The 18,594-nt window shown below is 52.2% G+C and overlaps 1 protein-coding gene across 1 annotated transcript; it reads left to right on the forward strand.

Moving 5' to 3' along the window:
* Positions 1 to 3,250: 3,250 nt before the first annotated feature.
* TCN2 (transcobalamin 2) lies at positions 3,251 to 17,849 on the forward strand. Its single transcript, XM_008710611.2, has 9 exons — positions 3,251 to 3,690; positions 7,715 to 7,907; positions 8,602 to 8,771; positions 9,784 to 9,945; positions 11,058 to 11,230; positions 11,349 to 11,535; positions 12,370 to 12,535; positions 14,856 to 14,971; positions 17,254 to 17,849. Exons 1-9 carry the CDS (start codon positions 3,627 to 3,629, stop codon positions 17,313 to 17,315), a joined length of 1,293 nt encoding a protein of 430 aa, XP_008708833.1. The 5' UTR covers positions 3,251 to 3,626; the 3' UTR covers positions 17,316 to 17,849.
* Positions 17,850 to 18,594: the final 745 nt, after the last annotated feature.

Consider the following 18,594-nt stretch of genomic DNA (forward strand, 5'->3'; position numbering starts at 1 on the left):
ACCAGTTCTACACTATCTTGATTACTATAGCTTTGTGTAAATCTTGAAATTAGGTAGTGTCAGTCCTCCAACTTTGCTCTTTTTCAGTATTTTGTTGATTATTCTAGGTCTTTTGCCTCTCCATATAAGCTTTAGAATCAGTTTATCAACATCCACAAAATAGCTTGCTGGGGTTTTGATATCTGTGTCACCATGACATCTTAACAACATTGAGTCTTCCAGTCCATGGACACAGAATATCTATTTACTTAGGTCTTCTTTGATTTCTTTTATCAGAATTTTAGAGTTTTCTGCATATAGATCCTATACATTTTTTTTAAGTAGGTTCTACACCCAAGGTGGGGCTTGTCCTCAAGACCCTGAGATCAAGAATTGCATGCTCCCCTGACTGAGCCAGTCAGGCGCCCCAACCCTATACATGTTTTGTTCAGTTTACTACTCACATTGTTTTATCTCTGCCTTTTAGAATTCTTTGAGGCCTAGGTTTGAAGAACATTCTTAAACAGCTACCATTTCCTTCTGCCACACACTGAGATGGTTTTCCAAGCCTGTTTCTTATAGAACAGGACTGTAATACTGTACTCATAGGTTTCTCATTAGGATCAAATGAAGATGCTTGTGAAATGCGTGGAACAGTCTTATTAATGACTAACCATCAAAATCCAGGCAAGAATGCTACAGGGAAGCATTAAATGTCCACTTAGTGAATTTCCAATTTCTTTTTTCTTTTTTTTCTTTTAAGATTTTATTTATTTATTTGACAGAGATAGAGACAGCCAGTGAGAGAGGGAACACAAGCAGGGGGAGTGGGAGAGGAAGAAGCAGGCTCATAGCAGAGGAGCCCGATGCGGGGCTCGATCCCATAACGCCAGGATCATGCCCTGAGCTGAAGGCAGACACCCAACCGCTGTGCCACCCAGGCGCCCCTGAATTTCCAATTTCTAAAGGTCTGGATTCCAGCTTAGTAAGAGAAAAGAGCCTTGCACATGACATAAGACTATTAAACTATCTTAATCCGTGCAGTGCTGGGACACAACAGACAGTCTGAGTAATCCTGTCTGACAGCCTTTCCTTATTTTCCCTGAACCTCCTCCATCCTCAAAGCCTGGTTGTCCTGACCAGGACCTCTGGAGGGAACACAATGGATCCCTGCTGGTGGGTCCCAGGAGAACTTCTCAGACAGATCCTTAGAACTGTTTTGAATCTATAGGCTCCTCAATGGAGCAGAGCAACTGTGGGGGTCTGACCACACAAATGAAGAGGTTATTAAAGCATTTGGCTAAAAGCTGGGTTAGGTGAAATGTAAACCAAGCAGTGCTTTAATAGGCTCAATGCATTGCAGGGCTGCGTGAGAGGGGTCAACTTCAGATCTGGACAGCAAAGTGGACCCAGAGTCCTGTTCCCTTGGAAGCTACAAAGATAGGTGTGTAATGTTGAGTCCAGAAACTCCTGCCCTGAGGCTGCTTCTCTGTGTCCAAGTGACTTAGCTCCTCCAGACATGTTTCTTTCTTAAGGATTATGATTTCAAACAGCAAATGTATGATTTGGGGGAGGGGGAGAAATCTCAGTAAAAAAGTAATAGTCACTCAAAGAACATGATTATTGGGGCACTTTACAGCTGTAACGTGACCTTGGGAAAAGTAATGTTTCCTGTTAACATTGCAGCTGACCTCATCAGTACCTCTCCTGATGCATGGACAGGCAGACTTTCACTTCCTCATTCCAAGCTAATTTTCACACCTAAATAGAAATCCTGAACCAAACATTTTAGTCATCTTTCCTTTTTACTTTTCCTGACAGTATCACCTAAAACAGCCCAGCTTTGTCCCCAGTCGTTCTCTTCCTGATAGCTGTGGGAAGTGCACTTCTTCCCTGGTGGGTCACCACAGTACCTTTGAGTCCATGGGAATCAGAGGTGACCCTCCTGAAGGAAGCTGCTTCTCAGAGGCTGGGGAATGGGGAGCCCCTCCACCGTGGTCACCTCCTCCAGGCAGCCCTCCCGGAGGCGGCAGGAACCAGAATCACCACATCTGCCACAGACAGAGGGTTGGGGGGCCAAAGCAGTGGTGTCCTGGATCAAGGCAGCTCCATTGCACACAAATTGCAGAGACTCCCCTGGAGGTCCGAACCTGAGAATCTGCAGAAGTTGGGCTTCCAGCTGGCCTCCCTCATTCTGCAGAACCTCACCCCAATGGGCCACACCCAGCCTTCTTGCACCAGACAATCTAATTGTAACTTGTAAAGTACTTCTGTAAACAGATGCCTGTATCTGTATTTGTCAATGTGAAGAGCTTGACTTGTGGTAAATCAGGCACAAAACCAGATTATCTTCAAAGAATGAACCTTGGCAATTAGCCACAATATGACTGCAATAAAAATATCTCATTAGAGGAAATGATTAGAGGTATTTTAAGATGATAAGATTTTCACAGGTTGAGCTGGAAGGGAACTTAGTTAGAATGGTCTTGTCCAGCCCTCTCATCTCACACAGGAGAAACTATTTGAAACTCAGGGAGGTTAAGTGACCTGGAGAAGGTCACACAGCACCGCCAGGCTTAACTCTTGGACCTGATTTTCCTGTGAGGTAAGGCAAGGGAGGAATCCTTTGTTCTCTCTTCTCCTTACAGATATATATATATATGTATGTATGTATGTATGTATATATATATATTTATATATTTGTATATATATATTTTTAAAAGATTTTATTTATTTATTCGACAGAGACAGCCAGCGAGAGAGGGAACACAAGCAGGGGGAGTGGGAGAGGAAGAAGCAGGCTCCCAGCGGAGGAGCCTGATGTGGGGCGCGATCCCATAACGCCGGGATCACGCCCTGAGCCGAAGGCAGACGCTTAACCGCTGTGCCACCCAGGCGCCCCTATATATATATTTTTTTAAGATTACTTTTCTAGTCCTAACAAGAAGCCCCGCTACCCAAGGCTTTGTGTCTCAAATGATTAAATCCTGTTCCCTTGTTTTGTTTTGTCTGCGGGAGGCCTCCCGCTTTCTGGTTGGTTGAGAAAACTGGCCGGTCTGGTCCGGGTCCAGCCCCTCCCACCCCTGACGCCGGGCGGGCTCCGGAGGACAGCTGACACCAGCAGTCGCTCACGTGATCACCACAGCTCTCCGTTCCGCTCCTCGTCCCAGGCCGGGCTGGGTACTTCCAGGGACTCCCTCTGTTGGGGGGCACCAGGTAGGCCCCCCAGCCCTGCCTGTCCACCGCTGGAGCAGTGAGGGGGATACGATGCAGGCGCAGGTGGACAGGCTTGGGCAGATCAGATGTCAGACCCTCTGTGCCTGCCCAGCGCTCTTTAGGCAGCGAGGACAGAATGTGGCTGGCCTCAAGAAGTCTCACACCATTCCTATTTGTCTTCCCCCACCCCCGCTCCCTACCTCCAGGAAAACGACTCTGCCCTTCCTTCCTCTGTTCTTTGGCCTTGCTTTTACCTCAGCTACAAATCTTTTCCGCTTTCTCTCTGCTGATTTAGCAGCATCCTGCTGGGGGCGTGGAGGGATTAATCAGTGACAGGAAGCTGCCTCTCTCAGAGCAGTGACCGGCTGTGCAAGACCAGCCCTAGGAGTCTGTTGCGCTTCCCGCCCGCTGCTCACCCATCCGCTCCTGCCATGGGGCACCTTGGGGCCCTCCTTTTCCTGCTTGGGAGCCTGGGGGCTCTCGCTGATATCTGTGGTGAGTAACCAGATCTACCCTGTGCCTCTTTCCTCCTGGGGCCTCAGCGGGGAGGTCTTGTCCAAACCTCTCATTATGTAGCTGGAGAAAGTGAGGCTTGGATGTGTGGGAGGGTACGATTTCTCTGCCCCTTTGGGCTTCCACAGCAGCTGGGACTTAGGTGGACCTCAGTGTTTGACACACCGTGTTGAGATTACTTACAGTTGACCCTCGAACAACGTGGGTTAAGGCTGCTGGCCCTCCACGCAGTCCCAAATCCATGCATAATTTTTGACTCCCCAGAATTTAACTACTAATAGCCTACTGTTGAGTGGAAGCCTTACTAATAAGATAAACAACACATATTTTGTATGTTATATGTATTGTATACTGTATTCTTATAAAGTCAGCTAAAAAAAGGAAAATGTTATTGAGGAAATCACAAGGAAAACAAAATAGACTTGGGACACCTGCGTGGCTCAGTTGGTTAAGTGTCTGCCTTCAGCTCAGGTCCTGATCAAGTCTGGGCTCCTCACCCTACTTGTGCTCTTTCTCTCTCTCTCAAATAAATAAAATCTTAAAAAAAAAAAAACATTTAAAGTACTGTGCTGTATCAAGAAAAATTCACATATGAGTGGACCCATGTAGTTCAAACACATGTTCGAGGGTCAACTCTATATGTCTAACAGCCCACCAGACAAAAATGCTCCCATTAAAACAGTCATTGTTAATTTACTCATTCATCATGCATTGACTGAGGCTTCTCTGAGCCAGTGCAGCGTTGGACTTTGGGGAGAGAACAAAGAGCAAGACCGGTCCCATCCCGGTCCTCCTAGTGCATCTGTTCTAGTAAAGGGGACAGACAAAAGAAGTCAAGAGGCTAATCGGTGCTGTATTTGGGGGCTGTGGGGAGGGCTAAAGTAAGCGAACCAGGCAGAGAGGTAGAGAGCTGGGGCCAGTGATTCAGGGAGAGAGTTCAGGGAAGGATTTCCGAGGACCAGGCATGACAGGGGGATTAAGACCCAGAGGAAGAAAAGGAGCTAACAAGAAGTGGGGGGCATCCCAGGCAGAGGGAAGTGAGTATGCGGGCACCCTTAATGGAGACGAGACGAGTCTGAGAGAAGCATAGGGGCAGGTTATGGCACGGCATTTGTTTTATATTGCACATACAGGAGGCTGGGTGCTTGGATCTGTGTCCCAGTGTCCCCAGGGGCCTTTTGGGACCTCTTGGGACCCATCTGGGAGCCGGAACGCAGGCCTGGGGCTATTTGTGCACTGGAGATAAGCAGAAAGCAGAAGGCAGGCAGGGAAACCTCTGTGCTCTAGGGTTACCCACCTCTCCTCCCTCCTTGTATTCTGCCCACGGCCTTACGTGCAATATGCTTTCAGTCCTGGGGTCTCTTGTTATCTTTGGAGAAACCGAGAGGCAGGTTCAGTTATGTCCAGGTGACAGATGAGTCAGTCAAAGGTTGGAGGAGCCAGATGACCTGCTAAGGCACTCCAGCTTTCCAGGGCTTTGCTGGACTCAGTTCTCAGAACTTCAGGCCATGGTCTTCCCTGGGCACCAGGGGCTCTTGGTTCCTGTCCAGACAGTCCCCAGGGAGACCTGGGACCCAGTCCTCACCCTCACTGGGCGTGAATCATTCCGTAGTTGGCCCATAGACCCAACAAAAGCCCTGGACGAGGTTTGGGGGTGCAACCCCCACAGCTGAGCCACTTAGCTGCCCAGGCCTCATTCCCTGCCTTCCTGCTTGGTGTGGTACGGGGGATCCCACAGCTTGAACTTTACCAGCTCATACGGGGGATCCCACAACTCGAACTTTACCAGTTCAAAGCTCTGCGCAGTTGTGAAATTGACAAGGATGCTGCCGAATGCTTTCCCAGGGTGGGCTCCTCTGTTTCCGAGTGTCAAGGCTAGTCAGCTGGCAGAGCTGCGTGGCCCTGTGAGCAAGAGGCTTCATGGGGGGAGCTTGCCCTGGGCCACTTTTATGACTGAGGTGAATTCGCCTGGCTCCTTCCTTTTAAGGAGGCTGAATTGTGGTTATTAGCCTCTCTTTATAGCTCTGGCTCCTCTTGTTATCACTCCTAATCCCAGGGCTGACTCACTTCCTGGAGGGCAGAGCCTGGGGTCGGGGTGAGGCTCCCCTACCAGTATGAAGAAAAGGGAGAGGGAAAGAGAGGTAGAGAGGGACAGATGACCAGGACAGGCTGAAAGAGGTAGAGACTGAGACGGATCCAGACAGATAGGGGGGAAATGCCTACAGAAATGGGAGGCAGCCCCAGAAAGGCACTGAGGAAGAGAATGGAAAGAAAAGAACCCCTGTCCCTGACCCCCACCCCCTCGGGCCCCTTCACAGGTAGCAACAAATACCTATGACTTTTGGGGGAAGCAGGCATAAGATGGTGGGTCCTGTGGGGTGCCTGGCTGGCTCAGTCCGCAGAGCATGCCAACTCTAGATCTCAGGGTCGTGAGTTCGAACCTCACATTGGGCGTAGAGATTACTTACAGAAAAAGAATGATGGTGGGACCCAGACTAAGAGGGATGGGCCTGTTATGAGAGGAACCCTGTGCCTTGTGCAGGTGAAGAGCTCTGGCGGCAGTTCCTGTGCTCAGTCTCCTGGGAGGGGCAGCCTGCCCAGCATCCTGGGACGCCGCATAGCTGCAGTGGAGGCAGCTGGAGCCCTGCAGATAACTGGGAGGCAGTAAATGGGGAAAAGTCCAAAGTGCCTCCCAGGCCACCCACTGTCCTCAGGCTCCTTCCCTAAGGGAGGCAGGCGGGGTCAGCTGGGCCTGGGAATGCCCCCAAGGCTTCCCAGTATTTCAGCATTTCAGCATTTTCGTGGTTCAGTTTTAGGCAAAACCCAAAGCACACAGAGAAATGGTTGCAAACGATAATGGCTTTCTACCGATTCACCCCTCAGTCTCAGGTCCTCTTCACCTAAGCAGATGTGGCAGGAAAAGCATTATTTTAAGATCTGCACAGAGGAAGCTCACCAGACAGCCCCAGTTAGCCATGGGCAGCCTACAGTGGGTTTTTTTGTTTGTTTTTTGTTTGTTTGTTTTGGTTTTTTTTAAGATTTATTTATTTACTTTAGAGAGAGTGCGGGGTGGGGTAGAGGGAGAGGGAAAGAGAGAAAATCCTCAAGCAGACTCCCCACTCAGTGGGGACCCCCCCCCACCTGCGCCACGCGGGGCTTCATCCCAGGATCCTGAGATCATGACCTGAGCCGAAATCAAGAGTTGGCCGCTTAACCAACTGAGCCACCCACACGCCCCAGCCAGCAGTGTTTTAAAATTGGGGGTGTGACATGTTCTGTGTGTGGGTTGCAGTCTCGGTAAATGGATTTGGCAGAGCATGGAAGAACAGGGGCTTTGCAGGCAGGCTCATCCTTGGTTCTATAGCCTGTGTAAGAGAAAACATGACTTTGAACGGTTGTGCAAAGTGATGATGACAGTACCGATGCCACAGGGCTGGAGACCTGTGAGGACCAAGTGAGGTCGGGTGCAGTGCCTGGGGCACATCACAAGGCTTGGCCTCCACTGTCCGTTACTCCTGGTGGCAGAGTGGTTGTCTGGTACCAGCTTCCTCTGCCCTCGGCCCACCAGCTCTCCCCGGCCCACTCCAAGTGCTCTTTTTTTTTTTTTTTTTTAAAGATTTTATTTATTTATTCGACAGAGATAGAGACAGCCAGCGAGAGAGGGAACACAAGCAGGGGGAGTGGGAGAGGAAGAAGCAGGCTCATAGCGGAGGAGCCTGATGTGGGGCTCGATCCCGGAACGCCGGGATCACGCCCTGAGCCGAAGGCAGACGCTTAACCGCTGTGCCACCCAGGCGCCCCCCAAGTGCTCTTTTGGGATACCTGCTTTCTCCTATTTACCTGCTGCCTTTCATTACAGCCATATTTTCCCATACAAGTAGGATGTGTGCTAGATGGAGACGGAGTAGAGATGTTTATTCCCTGGAGAAGGCTCTAGTTAGGTAAAAGCAGTTCCTTGCTGGTGGCCTGGCTCTGCAACCTCACTTGGCCTGTTCTCTTTCCAAAGAAATACCAGAGGTGGATAGGAAGCTGGTGGAGAGGCTAGGCCAACGCCTCTTGCCCTGGATGGACTGGCTGTCCCTGGACCACCTGAACCCCAGTATCTACGTGGGCCTCCGCCTCTCCAGCGTGCAGGCCGGGGCCAGGGAGGCCTTCTATCTGCACATCCTCAAGCTCAACTACCAGCAGAGCCTCCTGGGGTATCGCTGTTTGCTTTCTTCTCCTTTCCCCTTGTCTTGCTCTACCTCCTAAGAGAAAGCAGACCTATGTTCTGGTTTGGGCTGCCACTGCTTTGTGGGAGACTTTGGGCAGGTTCCGTCTCCTTTGGCACTTTCTCGATCTGTAGAATGGGGTTGGCTTGACTAGACTGGAGGCAGATATCACTGATCCATGACCACAACCCACCCCCCCACCCCCGAGCCCAGAAACAGCATCTAGTGGCATCTAACTCTGTGCTCCCTTTCCAGGGGGCATTAAGGGGAGGCCTGTTCTGAGGCTCAGTGTGGGAGTTTGAATGAGAGGTGAAGGATCGGGACCACCATGAAGCATCTCCTGCTTGGACTCCCTCTCAAGAAGCGGACACAGGGCAGGGAGGGGGAGGAAAGGAAGACTGTGTAGGCATAGTGTGATCAAAATGGTGGGGGCAAGCATAGGTCACTTGGACGTCAGAGCCCTCGGGGCTTGTCCTGGAGTCCAGTTTTTTATCTTTACGAAATATGTGTGGCATGCACCTTACACTGTGCAGAGCTGACTCCATCTACTTTTGGTAGTTTTAGCAAAGTTTCTAATTGTTAGGATTCTTTTCACTTTATGATGTTGGTTGGGGGTGTCTCAATGCAGGCTTACCAGGGTGGCATTTTCTTACAGAAGTGTTGTTTACTGGCTTTGTCCTAGGCTTGCCATCAACGATGACAACAGTAACAACAAGGCTAAGCCCTCCATGGGCCAGTTGGCCCTCTACCTGCTGGCTCTCAGGGCTAACTGTGAGTTTGTTGGAGGCCACAAGGGGGATAGGCTGGTCTCACAGCTGAAGCGGTTCCTGGAGGACGAGAAGAGGGCCATTGGTGAGAGGACATGGTCTGCCAAGTGTCGGGGTGGGGGCCTCACCAGATCACATTCTCTAGGGAAGCATCTAAGTCAGAACTTTGGGTTTTTTCCCCCAGGCCTCTTTCCCACCCTCCACTCTGCCTGTCTCACTATCCACCTAGAGGCTTGGGCCTGCTGCAGTCGCCATCCTTGATCAAGCCTTTCCTGTACCCCACATGCGCTCTGTTGGCAAGTTCTTCTCAGCCACCACGACTGAACTGACTGTCTACCTCTGGGACAACTGCATGGCCTCCATACTGCTTACTCCTCAGCCTCTCTCTGCTAACTGTCCTGATGCCTGATTTGACCCACTACATGACAGCCAGGGCAAGCATTTTAAATATAAATTTGATCTTGTTAGCCCTGCTCAAACCCTGCACAGGCTGCTCACTACTGTGTCCACGGCCCCTCAGGCCCATCTGCCCCTTTCTCCTCCTCAGGACCTGTTGGCCCACCCCTGGGCACCCACGCACCTGCCTTTCTGGCTCTGGCCATGTGATTTCTCAGCTTGCAGATCAGCATCTTCATATATGTTCTCTCTGTCTGGAAGGCTTCCTTCCCCTTCTAGCTTACTCCCGCTCCACCTTAGCTCCTTCCCACCCCGACCTCCCCAGCATCACTGCCTTTTAGAGAATCCTGCCATGATCCCCCAGCTCTTCCAAGACCTCTACTGTATGGCCCCAGAGACCTCGGTCCACGTTTCAGCTTTAATCATGTTGTTGTGGCCGAAGGTTGTTATTGTTGGAGGGCTGGCCGGTCACCACTGGCTCGGTCACCACTCTGAGCACAGCAGCCGACACAGAGTGGATCCTCAGCAGGAACGGGTTGAGGGACTGAAGGAATGGAGGATCCCATGACCCAGAGGAGGGTGTTGGGAAGTGTGGGCAGTGGGGTCCCATGTGCTGGCTAGGCTGGTTGCTGGGAGGGGGCAGAGAGGGAACCCCTCAGGCCCGGCATGAAGCCCCTGCCCCATGGTCTTCTCCCTCCCAGGGCCCCATCACAAGGGCCACCCCCACACCAGCTACTACCAGTATGGCCTGGGCATCCTGGCCCTGTGTGTCCACCAGAAGCGGCTCCATGACAGCGTGGTGGGCAGGCTCCTGTATGCCGTGGAACACAGCCATCGTCTCCGCCACGGCCACCTCTCTGTGGGTGAGTGAGCGAGGCCCTGCTAAAGCCAGGCTGGCACTCCACCAGTCCCCAGCCCCAGCTGAAGGCCTCCTCCCCCTGCCCCATGCTCACCTTTCCTCGGGCCCCTCCTTATGAGTCCCTGAGGAGTGAAATGGCGAGGGCTCGTGTGTGTGTGTGTGTGTGTGTGTGTGTGTGTGTGGTGTGTACGGTGGCCGTGTTGGAGAGGGCCTGGGACCCTGACCCCAGCTCTGTCACGCGTTTATTGTAGGCCACCCTGGGCAAGTTGGCTGGCCTTTCTGGTTCAGCTTCTCCTGTAAAATAACCTCCCAGCAGTATCTTGATAGAAGATGCCTTATAAGTCAAAGGCTTATCATAGTGCCTGCCATGGAGAAAGTTCTGGACACATAGCTATGATCTGGTCATCACATGAGCTGGGAAGCCTGAGACCTGGATTCTGGAACTGCTACCTCACTGTGTTACCTTGGGCCTCCAGTGCCCTTTCTTGTCATTGTGATTCAGGGTCTCTTGTCAGTCTGGCATTCTGTGAGTAAGTGTGTGTGCCTCGCATAGGGTGGGGGTAGTGAGGGGAGGAAGTACCCCAGAGAGAAGGCAGCAGGGAGCTTGCTCTGCCTGAGGCTTGTAGAAAAAACACTGTGGACCCAGTAAATCACCTCAGGGCAGGGACTGGGGGGCTTCAGAGCGTCCAGGGCCCAGGCATCTTCCTGGACCTATGAAATCAGATCACCTGGGGATGGACCCAGCCATTGGTTTGTTCCAGACTTCCCTGGTGATTCCAAAGTACAGGCAGGTTTGGGAATGAGCAGTGTGGGATAAAGTCCTCTTGGGCCTCCCTCCTCCTGGTCCTCTCCCTAACCTCTAACACCTAAACAGTACACAGGGGTAGGGTGACCAACCATTCTTATTTGCCTGGACCTAAGGGACTTCCCAGGACACCAGACTTACAGTGGCCAAAGCGGGAAAGTTCTGGACAAACTGGGCTGAGTTGGTCCCCCTCACTGGTGAAAACTTTCTAAAATGCTAATGTGGCCATGCCCCTTCTTCAAGCCTCTGGTGGCAGCCCATTGCCCCAGGGCTCTGCCTAGACTGACTCCGATTGGCTCTGTCCCTTGCAGACACAGTGGCCATGGCGGGCTTGGCCTTCACCTGTCTGGAGCACTCCAACCTCAACCCCAATCAGAGACACCGGATCACCGTGGCCATTAGGACAGCACGAGAGAAGATCCTGAAGGCCCAGACCCCTGAGGGCCACTTTGGGAATGTCTACAGCACCCCTCTGGCTCTGCAGGTAGGAAAGAGAGCTTGGGGCCATAGTCCGCCCCGGTGTTTGGTGGGCGGTGGCCTGGGAGACCTGGCTCCTCCATCCCAGCTGACCCACCTTCTCCTCTTCCCCATTCTGTCACCAGTTACTGATGAATTCCTTCATGCCTGGAGCGAAGCTGGGCACGGCATGCCTCAAGGCAAGGGCTGCTCTGTTGGCCAGTATGCAGGATGGGGCCTTCAAGAACGTTCTCGTAATTTCCCAGCTGCTGCCTGTCCTGAATGGCAAGAGCTATGTAGATCTCATCTCCCCAGACTGCGGGGCACCAAGAGGTAGCTGGGCCTTTCAATGGGAGCCCTGTTCTTTTCAGTCTGCAGAGTCCTCCCTGAAGTCTGCAAGTCCCAGGGAAGGGAGGTTGCCTGGTCCAGATTTGCTAAGTCAACAGGGGTTTGCAGGTCCATGTGGGACACACTGGCAGCAAAGATGCAGTCATAGCTTCCAGAAAGTCGCAGTGTGGGTAGAGAGATACCAAAGAGAGAGCTCTCGGTGGGCCATGAGTCTGCAGCCCCTTGCGCGGTACCCAGTCCAGAAATGTTCGAATGGATGAATGGGGAGAGACATTTTGGGTAGTGCTGATACATCCTAATGAGTCCCAATTAGCAGCTGGAATCAGGGCTTCATCTGGGAGGACTTGAGTTGGCGAGTGAGATTTGCCAGTGGGGAAGAGCAGTCGCAAGGGCAGGGCAGAGAGGGGGCAGCAGGAACGAAGGTGCCGAGGTGTTTTATACCTTTTAGGCTGAAATTGGGGGGGAGGGTCTTACTAGAGAGTGGGGTCTGGGAGAATGAGCTAGAGTTGCAGGCAGGAGAATGAAAAGGAGGGGAGACCCTCGGAGGTAATGGGGGCAGGGGTGATATGAACAGATGCATGTTCGAGAAAGAGCCCTCTGGGGTGCTATGTGGCAGATAGGTGGGAAGGGGGTACTGGAAGCAAAAAAAAAACCAGTGAGGGGCCCAACCTTGGGCAGCCGGGGGACATGGGGGTTAAAGACATGGCAGCTGGTGGTGATGCTGGCTGAGACAGGCCACAGTATCTTCGAGGGAAGAAGGGACTAACACCTGGCCCCCTGCCCTCACACCAGCTACCTCTTCCTCTCTCCCTGGCACAGTCCTGTTGCAGCCAGCTCTGGAAACTACTTCACAGACCCAAGAGCTCATCAGTGTCATGCTGAAGGTCCCCAGTGTCTTGCCACCATACAGACACCCCATCTCTGTCTCTGCTGGGTCCTCTTTGGAAGATGTCCTTAAGAAGGCCCGGGAGCTCGCAGGATTCACGTGAGACCCTCGCCTCCCAGTCCTCACCCCACCTGACCCCACATCCCTGATACAGGACATGATTGGGATGGGGATGGAAGAGGAGGTTCCTCTGGGAGAGTTGCCAGGCCAGGCTCTGCTTCTTCCTTCTCCACTCCTGAATGGCCCGGGCTGTAGTGGAAACAGACAGCTATGGGCCAGCATCGTCAATGGCTCTGAGAACATGTTCTGGGGGCAGAGGATCCACATTGGAATCCCAGCTCCACCACTCCCCCACTAGGACCCAGAACCAGTTATTTACCTGCAACCCAGTGAGAGCACCAGCCGGGCCGTGCTCCTCGCAGGGCCTGTGCAGGGAGTCCGGGAATTAGCGCACAAATAGGACGTGGCCCCCCGCACTTAGTAAGCTCAGTACAGGTTAGCTTTCGTAAGAGAGTTATTATCCTCAGATGATCTTGGCCTCATCCCTGTGATGAAGTACCCTGGGCAAGTCCTCTGTAGAATGTGGAGGTTGGGCAACCTCCTTAAACTTGCCTTTCACCCTGACAAGATTCAACACGTCTGGGGCCAAGCATTTCTGGAGCGCTGCTCTCTGCCCAGCCTTGTCTGTGCCTGAATAACATGGATGGGATTCTTATGTTACCAGTGGGGAATCTGAACCAGAGGACTTGAGTGCCTTCCACCGGGTCACTCCGACCCCAGATGTCTCTTCTAGAAAGAAATGCCTCAGTTTGAGAGGGCCCCGATTTCTGTGCCTACCTGAGGTTCCCAAAGGACAGCACCCTGCAGTCAGGGAGGGCCCACAGCAGGTGCCTCGCAGCTGTGCGTCCCAGGGTATTTCAGGCCAGAGATGTACAAAGAACAAAATTTCTGTTATACTATGACTTAGATGTGTACTATTATGTTTACTATTAAAAGTCCCTTCTCTTTCTGGCTCCAGACCTCTCTAAACCCTAAACAACTTTGCAAATTAGATATGAAGTGTAAAAAGAATAACATTCAAATAAGGACTATTTGCTGAGAAGCAGGTGTACTTGGCCAGACATGGGATGAGCCTGATGCTCTCAGCTGCTTGGACCTGAGCTGCTGTCAAGCCTGAGTTTGTCCAGGCAGCTGTGACGTCATAGGCCCTTCCCTGGCTCCGAACACTCCATTCACTACTAAGCCCACCTCAGTTCTCTTCCCAGTCGCCTGCCGCGCATACAGCAGCACTTATGGGTCCCAGACGGCCCCACACAGCCCCAGACGGCCACACACACTGAGCACCTTGGCAGGCTGCCGTCCAGCAGACACTGAGAGTACACAGAGCCTGCTGGCATTTGTGTCTGAGTAATGTCATCAAAATGAAAAAAATAGAACTTCCCATTCTAATTCAGAACTCCAGGACCTCTGAGAAGACATCAGGGATACTAATCAGGAAACCGTTCTGTCAGTGGAAGTGGGTACCTGAACCGGGTGCAGAGGCCAGGCAGGAAGGTTATGTCTGCAGGCACATGAATGCCCAGCAGAGAAAGCTGGACTGCAGAAAGAGAGATCCAGGGAGAAAGAGGAGAGAGAGAGAAACACGTGCTCCAAGCAGCCACATGGATCCACAGAGTTAGGGAATGACAGGGTAGAGGGGGCTGCTCCATGACACCCTCTCAAACAACAGTTTCCCTTTGACAAAGTCACCCTGAGTGGTTTTGTCTCTTAAAACTATACAAACCCTCCCTCTCTAAGACAGAAACTTTGATGAGCCTTTTGGAGAGAGGAAGAACATGACTATGGACCTTTAAGAGGATCCCTCTGGCAGCCGTGTCCACATGGTTTGGAGAAACGCACAATTGGAAACAAGGAACTCAGGGAGGGGTTGGTGTGAATAAGGAGTCTCTTGGTTGCAAAGGCCAGAAACGCAACCCCAACCCTCTCTGGAGCATGGGGTGTATAGAATCAAAGAGAAGACTGAGCCACCGAGCCCCAAGAAGAGGGGAGTGCCACGGAGCCACAGAAACTTCCAGAAGCAGAGACCCACTGCCACCACCAGGTGTCTCCATCTTCTGCTCCTCAGCCCTGCAATGTCAGCTCCTAGAGAGGGGGCAGCTGCTGAGCCAGTCATGTAATAGGTGCCCCTTCCTGTAGGCCATGGTCCTGGTCAGTGCAGAGGGGTGGAGTCCCCTGACTGGGCAGTGTCAGGAGGCGGCAGAGGAGGGGCGGAGGTGAGGCCCGTGGCCTGAAAAGGATTTGGCTAGCGCCGGCCCTGAGAGAGAAGCCAGGACTTCCCTGGTGGGGGTACTTCTGCCTCTGCCCTCGGTTCAGTGGAAGCAAAAGTCACCTCTTCTCTCTCTGCCTCTCTCTTTGGTAGGTATGATACACAGAACTCCTTGTCAGGCCCGTACCTGACCTCCGTGATGGGGAAAGAAGCTGGGGCACGTGAGTTCTGGCAGCTCCTCCGAGCCCCTGACACCCCACTGCTACAAGGTGAGTCTGGTGGCTGGCTGCCTCTGGAGATCTCCCCCAGCCAGCCTTGTTGCTGTGAGGCTTCCCCGGATCCCCTCGGTTTCCCCCTGAACCTTTCTGGGCCTCGGCCTCGGATAATCACTGACGCTCAAGGTGGCATCTAAGTTATTGAACTGAACGCTTAAGAATTTTTGTGTAAGTTATTGTGGCAACTCTAGGAAATCAGATAGGCAAACAAGAAGAAAATTAAAATCACCTATCATTTGCTCCCCAGAAATTGCTTCTTTTAACTGTTGGTGTCTTTTCTTCCAGCTAGTATTTTAAATATGTGAGTTTTTTCAGAAAATGCTCGGTAGCAATGCTGTCTGACTGAAACTAAATGTGAGGCACGTGTAATTCTAAATTTTCTAGATGGTGACACTAATATTATTGATATATTTTATTTAACCAAATATACAAAATATTAGTATTCCGAGATATAATCAGTGTGAAATTATGAATGACATTTTTGCCTGCTTTTTTTGTTCTACGACTTCAAGTGCACAATAGCTGTATGTGGCTAATGTGAGCATACTGGGTGGTACAGCTCTGTATACTGTTTTGCAACTTTTTTTAAAGAAATTCTCTTTTTTAAAAAAAGAAACATTTTATTTTATTTATTTATTTTTTAAAGTAAGCTCTGTGCCCATTGTGGGACTCGAACTCACGACCGTGAGATCAAGAGTGTCCTGCTCTACCAGCTGAGCTGGCCAGGCGCCCGGCAGCTTATTTTTTTCATTCTTAACGTTATGTTAAGACATCTTTCTATGTTGTTATATGTAGATCTTCCCCTTCCTTTGAAATAGCCATGTAGAATATATCACTCACAAGGGTGTTTGGGGCTGCAAGTAACAGGAAACACAGTGCAAACTAGCTTCCACTGTATGACATCTGTTGGCTTGAATGACCAGGGTCAAGAGGGAATGAGGACTTCAGGGCTGGTGTAACCTGGGCTCTAGCCCTGCTCCCCTGTGACTCCATACTCCTCTTTTCGTTGGCTTCCTCACCCTTCTTGTGTCTTCCCAGGGTAGCTCCCTTTTAAAAGTTTGCCCCAAGCAGACAGAGGTGGAATTGGGACACAGGCACATTCCTGGACTCATTTCCGTCGTTAGGAGAGGGCCCAGGTTCTGCACTCACCATCGGCTGGAGAACAAGGATTGCCACACAACTGGCATGGGCCAGTCAGGGCCTGCCTCGGCCTGGGTGCTGCAGTGGGGCGTGGAGTGAGATGGGGAGGCTGCAGCTTCTTGATTCCTGCTAGATATTTAGGGTTTTAACTCCTACACCTCAAGCTGTCATGAGCATCCTTGTGCATCAGACTCTGAAGGGTTATCTGTCCCTGCTCTTGCTACCTGGAGCTTCTCTTGGGCACCTGTCCTATGCCGGGCATTCGGCCAAGTTTTTTCCAGGGTGTGGGCCTTTCTGAGGGAGCCTAAGAAAAAGGATTCTTCTTCTCTGCCTGCTTCTGAACAGATTGAGAAGTAAAACAAAGAGGGGGCAGGTGGAGACCCCAGATCTGGCCTCTATTACTGAGAAAGCTGGGCTGGAGGGGGTAGTCTGGGGCAGGAGCCCGATGGCCTCAATCATGAGGCAGATGGGGATCATTGCATCCTCCACCTCCCACCCCCTCTGCCCCTGGTCCAGCAGGAAGCCCACTCCCATGGGGAAAAAGGAGCACCTGGTTGTTGATACCATTATTGCCCTCATTTCAGAAATGGGAATGCCAGCACTCACAAATGTGGAGCAACTTGCCCAGAGTCACACCACTGATGAGTGCAGAGCTGGGGCTTGACCCCAGGTGCCATGCTGGAGCCTTGACTGTCTCCAGTGAGTGGAGGCCGTCTCCAGTGAGTGGAGGCCGGCTCCAGCGGACTTCACTAGTGGTCTTGGTTCTCCCTCCAGACCACACTGAGCAAGTCCCCTTCCTGATGGCTCCTCAGGGGGCCCTGAAGACAGTGACCCTGCCCATCACGTTTTGTCAAAGGTCTCTGGTTCCTTTCACCCCCTGTTGGTTATCCAGAATGCTGTCCCGGGCCCCCTCCCTGGGCGCTCCCCCACTGTAAAATGAGCCTGTGGACCTCAGGAGCCCTGAGGTCACAGCTGATTTCAGTTTCCAGACTGGCTCTGGACAGCTCTCATTTTCCCACCGCCAAGCCCTGAGTGGATCTTATAGACCCTGGCCTCAGGGTGCTTGTCCCTAAGAAGAGGTGGAGGGGGTTGGGATTCTCTGCCCTGCTAACCCCCTGCTCAACCTGTTTCTGCAGGTATTGCTGACTATGCCCCCAAGGATGGAGAAACCATCGAGCTGAGGCTGGTTAGCTGGTAGCCCCTGGGCTCACCCACCCCAGCAGCCTGGCCCACGCCCTGGGCCTCTGCCTTCCCTCCAAACATCGCTGTAACAGATGCATGCCCAACCTGGCTGCTACCTCATGTGTACTTGGAGCAGTGTCCCCTGGATTACCCAGCTACCGCCCTCACAAAGGTCCTCAGCCACCATCCACCCTGGATCAGGGAACCACCCACCTTCCTGGGGAGGGCTGTCTGCTCAAGTCTGGCCCCGCCTGGCCACACAGGCATCCCTTGAAGGCCACTCATAGTCTGAAGGGTCTAAAGCATCTCAGACTCCTCAACACAAGGAGAAGTCACCGGCCACTGGTGTTGTGAGTACTGCCCCCTCTGGGATTGGGGTCCTGCAAGGAGACCTCTGTGACCCAGGGGCTGTGTCCCTGACCCCAGCTCTCTACTCTGGCCTTCAGGGCAGTGGCCCCGGTGCTGGCCTTGGCAGAGGGGCTGGTGGGGGCTCTGCAGAGCCGCTCGAAGCCTGCCGCTGAAATGATTAAAGTGTTGATTGTGCCCCTGCCCCCGGCGTCCTGATGCCTCAAGCTCATGACTGAGTACAGGGGGGCTGGAGGACAGAAGGAGGAGCTCCCCCTGGGGCAGCAGAGGAAGGTGCGGGGGGGGGGGCATTCTCCGGGGGGCTGGGAGGGAGCGATGCTGGTGGTGTCAACGCTGATTACAGTTTAGGGAACATATCCTTGCTAGACACTTTCTCGCACAACTCTCAGGTTGTGGATATTTTTGTTCTCATCCCTACTCTGCAGATAAGGAAATTGCTACTCAACAAGGGCGTGTGACTCAACCACAATGTCAGGCAGGCGACATGGCTGAGGAGACACAGGCCTGGCCTGGAGTGGCCTCCTGGCTCTTCCACTCAAGCACTGAAAATTGGGGAGCTTCCATGGATGTTGGGGTTACATGGCAGAACCCAAATGCAACTGGAGGTTCAGAAGCCTAGAGCTTTTTTTTTCTCCCAACACACAGGGTACCACCCCAGGCCTCAGTGGCCAGGGGCCAGGGACCTTGCCTGTTAGTGGGAGGGCCCTGAACTCTGTGCTGACCTCTGGGAAGTGGGGTTCAGGCCAGGGAGGCACCCCACGTGCCCCACCTCACTGAAGGGGGGCCCTCTGATAGACAGCCTGTTACATAGATGCCTCTTCCTAGAGCTCCAGTTTCAAATATTTGGGGTCTCGACAGGGAGGGGAAGTAGGTGATTTAAAAAAAAATTTTTTTTTTTTTAAAGATTTTATTTATTTGACAGAGAGCAA

Source organism: Ursus maritimus, unplaced genomic scaffold (genome assembly GCF_017311325.1).
Source record: "Ursus maritimus isolate PB19 unplaced genomic scaffold, ASM1731132v1 scaffold_33, whole genome shotgun sequence".
Lineage (NCBI taxonomy): Eukaryota > Metazoa > Chordata > Mammalia > Carnivora > Ursidae > Ursus > Ursus maritimus.